The following is a 12,228-nucleotide window of genomic DNA, read 5'->3' on the forward strand; positions in this document are numbered from 1 at the left end:
CCTATCTACAAAAGAAGTAAACAATAGTAATGAAACTAGTTTATGGGGAGACATATTTTGCATTCACTGGCTTTCCAAGTGGTTAAATATTCATATTTGTGTCTTTTCACTAAAAATAGGAAAACAATACATAGACTTCAATAAAACATTGAACACAGAACCATATCGTATACTATTTCATGATACGAATCCTCAAAGTGGCCATTTTGAACCTTTGGTGCAATTGCAACCAGTCCAACGCATAAACCATACAATCAATTCTCATAAGTTTAGAGAATTGCTTGGTCAGAATATGGACATGTTAAAAAATCGCAACATTAGAGAACAAAAAATGCAAGGAGGTGCTAAAAACAATAAAGAGTAACAGAATATGCATTCTGCTAAGGAAATTATTTCACAATCTCTCAGAAACACAAAAAAATTCATTAGATCTAAAATGATAAGCAATGAAAGTAGTCTACTCTGCAATAAACCTAGTTTGAATAGTCATAAACAACAATTCAATATTAATGTTGTACCTATATGACCAAAAAATATATCACCAACAACTAATAGCTTAAAAAGAAAGCAAACAAGATCAAAGAAGACAGCAGTAGAAATATATGAATTTGAAATACAAGACACTCCAAAATATACCTGCCCAATTTGTCACACTTTGCATTTCAAAAAAAATATCAAACATGTAAGAGCAAAGGAAAAAGATATATACAAAATGTTGACCCAACGTAATTACCCAGATGATAATGCAAACATATGCAAAATATGTGACAAATCTCTTAAACAATCAAAGCTTCCAAAATTTGCAACAACAGAAAACATTGGAACAAATGATCCTTTACAACATGTAAAATGTCTAAGTCAAGTAGAGGAAAGACTAGTGTCCTTGAGAATTGCTTTTGCTCAAATATGGGAACTAGGACATAGAAGATCACAAATTGGTCTAACCGGTTCTATCATAAATGTGCCTGTCAATTTGAACATTGTCCAAAATGCTTTGCCCCTATCATTGAATAATACATCAACTGTTGCAGTCTCTCTTAAGCGACGACTTGAATATAAAAGTGCCTTTCAAAAAGGAATGGTAAGGCCTAATCTTATTATGCAAGCTCTTCATGAATTGGCAGACACAACATTATACAAATTAAAAAATGTTCAAATCAATGATGCATGGTTGCAATTACTAGAGGAAGAGCAACAAGATAAAATATTACGTCAATCTATGTCATCGGATTCTAATTCAGAAAGTGATAGTGACAATGCTAACCCATCAGAAACACTGATACATGGATTTACAGATTCAAGAAGCATACGAAACATGGATGACAAAATTATTGAAATAGCACCTACTGAAGAATCTTATCCAATAGGAATATTCAAAGATAAACATGCAGAGGAAATGAATTTTCCTACACTATTTTTTGGAGAACCACGGAAAAATCATGTCTTACAAAAATTAAGTTATCAAAAAGTAGCACAATGGGAAGTCTTAAACAGTCACCGTAATTTTGCACTGCATACAATAAATCTTTTCTTTAAAGCAATCAAGATACTAATACGTCAAGTATTGTCAACAATGTGGATCAAAATAAGAAAAGGTCAACTTAAAGGAAGGAAACTCATTGCAAAAGACATCAAAAACAAGCCAAACTTGGAGAAGATATTGAAATTAGACATTGGCTATGTTGACTTCAAAAGGATACGAATATCTCCAAACTATTGCCAATAACTCAAAAAAAAATGCCTTTGCTATGATATGTCAATTGGGACCATCAACTTTTTTCCTTACTTTTACAAGTGTAGAACAAAATTGGGAACCATTAACAAAAACTTTACACTCTTTGCACAAAATAAATGAATCAAAAGGAGAGAACAATGAAATAACTTGTGAAAGTAATACTGACATAAACACCCTCATTCAAAAAGACCCAGTTACATGTGCACGTTATTATCGACATCGAACAAAAGCTATCCAAAAATTAATAATGACTGATGTCTCCTTCTTTGGTAAAGTTTCTGACTTTTTCTCTGTAACAGAATTTCAAAATAGAGGTAATGAACATGACCATCTTCTGATTTGGGTACATAATGCCCCAATCTATGGGAGAGAAAGCAATATGGACATAGTTAATTTTGTCAATAACTACATAACTTGTAGTACAGAGCACTTACAACAATCTCTAACAAAACTACAAATACATAATCATACAAAACGATGTAAAAGATCACGAAGAAGAACATGTCGATACAACTTTCCCATCCCTCCTTTTCCAAAAACAATGATACTTGAACCTTTAGCAGAAAGCTCTAATACAACATCAACAAATGCAACAAACATATTCTCAACACTAGAAAAAGCAAACTATGATAGTTCATTCACATATGATATGTTTCTAGATGAACTGCAATTGACAGAGTATGACTATGTCAACTCAATCAGGTCAACATTAGATAGGCCTACTCTATTTCTCAAACGAAAACCTTGTCAAATATGGAATAACAGTTTCTCAAAGAAAATGCCATTGTTATGGAGAGCAAATACAGATGCACAATTTGTATTAAATGCATATGCCGCGGCTATGTATTGTAGCTCATATATGGCAAAAGTAGACAAATCAATGACAAATGCATTCAAACATATTCAAAAAGACCACCAAAGAAATAATATAGATGCACTTCACATGATAAAAAAATTAGGAAATGCTTTACTGAACTTGCAACAGATGTCAACACAACAAGCTGCACATTTAGTCCTCTCAATGCCACTCAATCAAAGTTCTCGAAGATGTATATTCATTGACACAAGACCTGATGATGAGCACATTTTTGTTCTTAAATCTTCAAAAGAGTTGAGAGAAGAGCCAGATGAATCTGAGAATATAATGGCAAAATCTTCACTACATTACTATGTTAACCGTTCAAAAACTCTAAACCACATATGCTTTGCCGAATTTGTTTCAGAATATAATGGAACTAAACATTTTACTAGAAAGAAAAAAAAACTTGCTATAATACGTTTTATGAATTACAACATCCACACTGATCCAGAAAACTACTATAGAGAACAAGTCCTATTATATGTTCCATTTATAATAAGTATTCAAACAATCTTTGAAAATTTCAGCTCTTGGCAATTAGCATATGCATACCATGAAGAAACAATTATAAGAAATCGTGCAAAATTTTGTTATAATATGAATAGCAAATGGGGAAACATTGAAGAAGAGGAAAATGAACTACAGCTCAAAGACTCCAGTAAACAAAACAAGGAAAAAGGAAAAAATGACATAATACATGAAGCTTATGACATATCAACAGACATTCCAACAAATTCATATAAAAACATGTATACATCATCAAATGTTGGATTTGAGATAGCCAAACACCCACAGATAATGAATAACATTGACTACTTCAACTTGCGTCGAACACTCAATATTGAGCAACAAATGATAGTTAAAGACATCATAACCAAGAAACAAAAAGATAGGGTCACACCAATACACCTTTTCCTGACAGGTGGTGCCGGCATTGGGAAAACATTTACAGCTAAAGCTATTTACCATGCGCTGCTACGTCTATATAGTAATGACATCAATGACGACCCTGACAAACCAAAGGGATTGATAGCTGCATATACAGGACAAGCTGCCTACAACATTGGCGGTGTTACAATACATTCTGCATTACACATACCATTCAATAAGTCCGAATTTATCCCTCTAAATAGTGATACACTTGACAAAATGTGTAAGCATTACTACCAACTTCGAATCCTACTCATAGACGAGATATCCTTAGTGGGATCCTCTTTCTTGAGATACATTGACTTACGTTTGCGTGACATCATGCAAAAACCTACTATTTATTTTGGAGGATTAGATACAATCTTCTGTGGTGACCTATACCAGGCATTACCAGTTCTAGATTCAAATGTCTTCGAAAGCAAACCAACAGGTAAAGACTTGATGCATTACAATTTCTGGAATGACAATATAAAGTGTTTCTCTTTAAGAAATACAATGCGTCAAAAAGACACCGCATTTGTTGACATTCTAAACAGAATCCGTATAGGTGAACAAATAGTAGAAGACATAGAATACCTTAATGACCATTGCATAAAACCCATACCAAATGACCCTACTCTTCCTTTCCTATACTTTAGGAGATCGGATGTGGATAAACACAACAAGAATATGTTATCAAGTATGCCTGGAAATACAATTACACTAAGAGCAATTGATGATTTTGAGGAAAACTACAATGCATTATGACTTTATGCTCATACAACATGCCTTCCTACTGAAATAAATGTGAAGGAAGGAGTGCTCATAGAAATTTATTCAGGAAACTACAACACACAATATGGAATTGTCAATGGTTCTGACGGAATTTTCAAATTATACACTAGAAATAACGAGCACGACATTGTATGGATCAAATTTAATGATGCAAACATAGGCCACCAACAAAAAACAAAGTATATTACATACTACAATGATGAAATTGAACAAGATTGGGTACCAATTCTATGCATTGCAAGACCAATCCTTAAAACGACTGCAAATAAAAAAATAGCCATACGAAAATAATTTCCAATTCAACTCGCATGTGCTCGTACTATCCATCGATCTCAAAGACTAACAATGGACGCACTTGCTTTTGATTCGACAGGAGTGAAAAATCACAGGCTCACATATACAACACTTTCACGAACAAGAACAATTGATCAGTTATACTTCGTGAAGCCTCTTACAACCAAAAATTTCAAAGTGAAGCAAAAAATAATTAGAGAAATGGAAAGGCTAAGTACAATCGCACAGTGGAAACTTCAAAATCATGACATATACTTGGAATCATTATAGCTTTTGACCATTTGCTCACTAAACACTCGTGGATACCATGAACATTTACTTGACCTCTCAACTGACTATGACATCGTCTCTTTTGACATCTTATGCCTACAGGAAGTCAATAGCAAAATTGATGCCTCGAAACCTTTTACTGACACATACAACTACTTTTCTATTCATGGTATCCATGGTTTACTAACTTTAACAAGAAAAGGATCATTAGCAACCAAGATCAATGAACACATTACAAAAAATGTAGAAATACAAACAATCATAATAACAAGCTTCAAGAATAAAATTAATATAATCAACTTATACGCAAGGCCAAACTCCAATATAGATGAGATACAAATAGCTCTAAATTATGTACTAAACAACATAGAGCAAAATAACATATTGTACATATTAGGAGATTTCAATATAAATATGCAAACAACAAACAACCGAGCTAAAACTCTTAACAATTACATGCAACACCACAAACTTAAATTTCTCTTACAACATACAGACAATATGAACACTCCACTTATTGATCATATTTGGTCAAACATAACTACAAATATATGCAATATTTACAAATTAGAAGCATACTGTACTGATCACCTATCAACAATATTAAAAATCCATCCAACAAATGACAACTTTTCCCAACATGACTGAAATTACTGAAAATTCACCCAACAACATCCTACATTTCTGCAAATACATTTATCACCAACAACTATCTACTCCATATAATCACATCAAACTCACATAACTAGACAACATAACAATTCCTTTTCTCATTTCTTGTTGCCAAAAAAACAATGTAGTACAACAAACAAATACGCAATATTACAATGTTTAAAACGAAAACAAGTTAGAATATTCCATTGTAAACAATTTAAGACAAACTAGTTTAGTAATTACTGTATTAACATGAAACTTTGAAATTCAATAACCACATTATACAAATTACAAAATATCTACATAGTAACAAAGGATTTGATGCACTAAACAAATTTTTTCTACCCACAATTTATGCAGACGAATCAATGGACGCAAACAAAAGAGCAGGAAAGGCTACACAAATGAGACAAGAACAATCTACAAAAAGGTAACCTATATTTTCTTTTAATAATTTTTCAGTTTCATGTTCAGATGAAAAATGCACTAACATACGTGCCAATGCAGGACAAAACTGAAAACTACTAGTTGCATTTCTATAGAAGACTTGAATGCAAGAAAAGGAGGCAACACATTTGAAGGAGATGTCTTAGTTGTCTACAAAGTCAACCTTGACAAAGTCAACAAAACATGAGAAGTGCTACGGGCAGACCTAACAAATCCTAAAGCAGAGATGACAATAACAATGACTATTAATGAAAACTTAATCCACCAATATGAGGACAAAATAATCCCAGGCATGGGTGTTTCTATAAGTGGATTTGAAATTCAATCAAAATCAAACTATGATAGAGGTGATTGCGATTGCATTCTTGTACTAAATGAAACAAGCATTGTTGAAACAATCAATCGCATATGCAATGACTACAATTTCATCCCCAACACTACAATAAGAAACCTGTTAAATAGCACAAGCAACTACCCTATTGGAATAGTAGGTGCATTGGTCGTTGCAGCACAAAAGCAAGGCAACCTCAACATTCTAGAAATAAAGGATGGTCATTCTGAGGAAGATAGAGCACAGGTAACAATTAATACAAATTACTTCTCCAATTGTACTTTTTCAAATTAGTAGACTATTTATTATGCAAATATTCAATTCAATATTTTAAAGTCTATCTGTATATTTTACACAGTTGGAAATCCATCCAAATTTTATTTAGCACTACATCTCAGCAGAAGAACATCTTGCTCGAAATGAAACACCAACATGGCTTTTTAGAAACATTGTAAGAAGGACAGATCAAAAACAAACACTTCGAACAGGCCTATCCACATTTATTTGCAAGCTAAATGACAAAATGACATTGCAAATGTTACATGACATAATGCAGAAAACTAGAGAGGTAAAAGAAAATCATTGTTGAAATATAAACAATTCTTGCTAGAAAATGTAACTGACACTTAGAAACTGTACTTTGAAACAGGTCAATGGGAAATTGAAGATTGCAAATCCATTCTCCAATCCATTTGGAGCATTTTGCCCACACTGCCAACACAAATTTGAAGGATATGGAATCCTCGAAGAAGAAACTGCACACTGTATTGGATGCAAGCAAGATGTCAACTATGTGCACAAGTTACACCTCAAGACATTGCTTTTTAGTGAAAATAAACAACCAATCCAATGCTTCATTAACAACATGATGGTTGAGCAATTAATCCCAGCACTCTGCAACATCAAGTATCACGAATATATGCAAGAAAAATTCAAAGTTGTATTCATGCTAAGAGACCTTTGCATTCAAGCAACTTTCACACTGACACAAGCCAATGCAATTACACATGTCAACTTGCTTCAAACCACTCAAACAAGTGAAAAGGTGAGCTTACAAATACTTTTAAAAAAACACTAAAAACATGAATTATTGCACAAATGTTTCATGTATCAATAACAAATATCTAACCTGATTCTTTTGTTGACATTGCAGGCAAAAGAGGAATAAAAAAACTACAGAACACTTTATTACAAGAACCTTTGCTACAAAGTCCATTGAGCTATCATAAACCAAAATGCTATATTGTACATATGCTTACAGACAATATTCTATCAATAGCTTAGGTTGAATACTATACCAAATATGTCTATAACTATGTACCTTATTTTCAGACATTTCTAAATTGTTAGTCAGGTTTCACTTCTTTGTCACCCTCTATAGCATTGAAGCTATAAAATTAATGTATATGCCATGAAGTAAATTAAAAAAATGAAACAACTACTTGCTACCGTCATATGTCATATGTGAACATAAATTTTAGTGTTGTCATGCATATGAATGAATATAATGCAAATGCTTCTTTCTTAACTTTAGATAATGTTATTATCATTGTTTCAATGTAAATAATGTGATTGAAAATAAAAATTAATCGTCAGTTCTATTTTTAGATAATGCATAAAAGATTATGTATCCAAATTATGGAAACAAGATTTAGCATATTTATATTTTCTTCAATACTTTTATGATAACAAACACTCCTCCAAATAGCAATGAATCATTATTGTAAAATATCTTCTGAATTATTCTATTGATTTATAAATTTTTATTCAACTCTCAAGTTGTCCAAAATTATCTAGAATTAAGACCTTCAAAATTGTTCTCAAGAAATTTGATTCTAAAAATATGACAAATCAACTATTGTATTTTGTAGTAGGAAAAGTTAATTCTACAGTCTTATTGCCTCATTCACTTAGTCAAATAAAACAAATACAAGAAAATCAAACAATAATAACTAGCAAAATGAACAAGTTATTTCACTTCAACACGACAGCCTTCAATTCAAAATACATGACGGCAGGAACTAGACGCAGGAACTAGACGCTTTGCGTCCTTGTTTAATTTTAGAAAACATAAATTTTCGAGTCGGCAAATTCCCATCAAATATTCGCTGAACCAAACAGAAAACAGAAATAGGTATTCCTATTCTGCTCACCAAGCGGGCACTTACGAGGCGTCTAAAGATTTGGCGGTAAATACAGCGGGGAAAAAGGAGAATGAAAATCGCAGAGGCAGAGACAGAGGGAGAAGAGGAGGGAGGGGTCGCGGCTTCCCCGGCGCTCAAAGGAGTAATGACAATGATAATAGTAGCAGAGGAAGATTTGGAGGCTCGGGAAGTAACCAGGGGAGTGGAGGGCGGCAACAATGGAAGACAGACCCTGCCGGAAAGCCGGTGGGCTTAGCAGCCAAGTTGCAGGTCGGTGAAATTACGGCTTTACTTGCGAATGATAATTTTGGCTACATTAGGGTAGACAGCGCTTCACAGACTGTGAAATTCGATGGTTCAAAAACCGACACAGGCCTTCTGGATCTTGAAATCGGCGATTTATTGCAATTTACTTGGAACGATAAGGCGGAAAGGCCCTGGGCAGCTTATCCGCGTCTTGTGCAGTGCAGGCGGAGGAGCCCCGTGGTTCTGGAACGCTATCTTTACAAGCTTGTGTGTGTCTGCGAGGAAAGCCCTGGGAAGGTTCTGAGAGAAATTACGAAATGTCCGCTAGGGTTTCTTCACGCTTTGCAGCTACGGCAGCCGTTGCAGGGCATGGTATGCCTCGTAATGTTATTGGCGAATGCTCTGCAACAAGAAGACGCATCTTTCTACGGCGCCAGGGTCAAGCAATTCTTCAAATTCTTCCGCGGCACCGAGTTTTTGAGATCGCCGGGCGCTTTGAAGGAGTATGTTTTGGATCGGTGCGGAGAAGAAGATGAAGAAGAAGCTCTGCTCATCCACAATTTTATACTCTGCCTTGTGTCGCAGAGTCCGGAAAGCGGTACCGATCTCTTGCCGCTTATTGAATCCATGACAGAAATTGTAAAGAAAGATAATACTGCTCCATCTAGGTATTTTGATCTTCTTGTGGAGCTTCTGCGTTGCTATGCTGGGGTTTACAGCTCAGGCGCCGAGGCAGCAGGGCAGAGGCTGCCGTGGGACAAAATGCCGCTGGTTCCAGTCGCTGCCGAGATCACAGGGAGTAAATCCCTTCCTTTCGTCAAGGAGAAAGGGGGCTACGGATCTGTGGACGAGTACCTCGACACATATTATACTCTTTTAAGAGAAGATTGCTTTGCGCCCCTCAGAAAGGGCCTCGCTGATCTTAAAGCGAACAAATTGGATCCCAGAGACATGAAAGTCTGGACCAACGGATCCGTCCTAGGAATCCATTTTAGCAGAAGAAACCCTGGCATAACTTTTGCAATAACAGCACAAAGGCTCGGCGGTAAAGGACCAGTAAAACTTCCTGTGCCAGGAACCCTACTCTGCATATCTGACGACGGAGGAAAATTTGAATCTACGACTTGGGGTGTGGTGGCAAGATGCGAGGAGGACAAGAAATCCCGTGTTATTTTCGTGGAACCGGTGGACGGAAAAGCGGGCGCTAGGGGCTCCTCGGCCGAATGTATGAGCAAATTGCTGGGATCATCCTGCATTGTTTTTGCTGATAATCCAACATTTTACAAGGCGTATGAGCCGGTCTTGAGAAGGCTGCAACAGATTGATTCCCACAATTTTCCGTTCCTAGAAGAGTTTGTGTACGCTAAATGGACGCACCAACCTGCGAAATACCTTTCGGACCCTCCTACGACTGTGGATTGGGTATGCCTGTTTGGTGACAGTAGCGTAAGGGCTGGGGTTCGAGAATTGGATAGCTTAATCAAAGGCGGGTACAAGACTACTCTGGATCCAAGCCAGCTAAATGCAATTAGGCTGGCCGTAGACAACCGCCTGGTTTTGATCCAAGGACCTCCCGGTACAGGTATGGACAACGCACTTCGCCCTTTCCAACTAGCGGAAACTCTTTGATTGGATAGCCGAAATAGGCACATACCGCATGAATTATTTAGATGAAGTTTTGCGGAGGAAAGCGCTAGTTTTGAAGGGTGTTGTAGCCTATCCGTTCCACAATCGCATTTTACTGAAAGGTAGTTTTGTTAGTTGGAGAAATGTATGCATTTACACATCTGAAGTAAATCTTTAAAAGGACATAGCAAACTGGCAAAACGAAAAAAATCGTCTTAATTCTTTCTACCTCAAAAGTTTAATTCTATTTAGAAACTAAATAGAGAAATAAATACCGACATCTTTGTAGGGCTGGAGCGATGCAATTAACCCCGTTGAAAAAGAATTGGACATTATTTCAACGGTTAAATTAAATATATCTGAAGAAAATATTTTTCTATTTTTTAAGCTTTATTAAAGTTGAGGCTCAAATTTAGGAATAAATTAAATAGTGAAGGTACAATCAATTGATGAATCTTGATGGTCACAACAACACTATCACCATTTAACCAATACATTATAGAAAGTTCGAGTACATTTTAGTTTTAAATAAATGAATAAATTTATTTTGTATTTCACATTCTTTGGCAATATGTAGGTCATATGTATGTGTGTGAGAGATAGAACTTTATAAATTAATACAGACCACAACATAATATGAAACTATTAAAATGATGTTTGTAGAAGATTGCGTGACAACTGTACAAATTTTGTTCGTCACAAGTTCTTCAATTGACACATTGTACCAAAACATCTTACCCCTTTTGCAATTAACAGTTGGCTATAGTACCCTATCAAGAATTTTGAAGTTGGAGACATTTTAACATGATGAGATTAGAGCTCCAAATTATTGTTATTAATGTTCTCTTATATAGTTGTCATATACATTTTACATTTTAAAATGGTATGAATGTATTTTTAAAAAATATTATAATCTCCTACTTCGCTTATAATCCCTTACTACGTTTGTGGGTCCTTGAAATTGTTAATGAACATCATAGATGTTTTGTAATTTTGCAATGTGTTTAATTTTTGTTTAAAAAGTGAATTCCAAGGGATGTCCCTTACCATCTTACCATACTTGAAACACCATTGGAGACGAGGAAAGGACACATCTTCTTAAATGAAGGAATATCTTTATTTTTATTTGAAAATATATTTTATTTTTATTATATAAATTTAAAATTTATTTTCAAAATTTACAATTGCGTATTCAACACTTTTTTGTTTTATTACATTTACTTTTATGTTCATTATTTAATTGCTATTAAATATTTTTGAAAGGTATTTATCAATAATTTAAAATATGAAAGATTCATCAATAAAGCATGATGTTAAAAATTAATATCAACATTTTTATTATCTTATTTCATAATATCATAATATATGTATTTCAAATTTTAGAAGACACAATTATTAATCTTATCAAATCTCTACAATCCATTTGAAATGTAAATTTTTGTTTTTAGATTTGATTGTGTATGTTTTGTTAGCATCAACATCAGGGTGAGAGAATGCAAGAGAGGGAGTTGAATGGTATTAAATGAGCCCACCATAGATCAAGTTGTTTTAAGTACATTATTCCAACACTATAAGAAATGAGTTTGCACAATCTTACCTAAAAATACAATAACAATAAACATTGTTTTATTTATAATATCAATAATTTTAGTTTTTAATATTGTCTTGATTGGACCAATGCCACCTACTACTTATTCTTTTCTAAAAGAAACCTCTTTAATAAAAGGTAGGATTGTAACTAAGATAATAGAATTTAAACTTTTTAAAAAAGATTTTAAGTGGCACATGGAATGATGACATAATTTTTTTAAAGTGTATATTTATTTTTAATACTAAATTAATAGAACATTATATATATATACAATTATTAAGTAATATAAGTATATAATGCATGGTGGTCATTTTAAAGCAAAGTTTA

The 12,228-nt window shown here is 34.2% G+C and overlaps 1 protein-coding gene across 1 annotated transcript in view; it reads left to right on the top strand.

The window, feature by feature from the left end:
* Positions 1–6,255: 6,255 nt before the first annotated feature.
* Positions 6,256–12,228, top strand: part of LOC149566402 (uncharacterized) — an 83,513-nt gene continuing 77,540 nt past the window's right edge. The window contains exons 1-3 of the mRNA XM_089816468.1: positions 6,256–6,540; positions 6,944–7,339; positions 8,313–10,266. Coding sequence (XP_089672594.1) covers positions 6,256–6,540; positions 6,944–7,339; positions 8,313–10,266 — 2,635 coding nt within the window. The remainder of the gene's footprint in view (positions 6,541–6,943; positions 7,340–8,312; positions 10,267–12,228) is intronic.

This window comes from Cupressus sempervirens, chromosome 3 (genome assembly GCF_028749045.1).
Source record: "Cupressus sempervirens isolate cs-2001-9-10 chromosome 3, ASM2874904v1, whole genome shotgun sequence".
Classification (NCBI taxonomy): domain Eukaryota; kingdom Viridiplantae; phylum Streptophyta; class Pinopsida; order Cupressales; family Cupressaceae; genus Cupressus; species Cupressus sempervirens.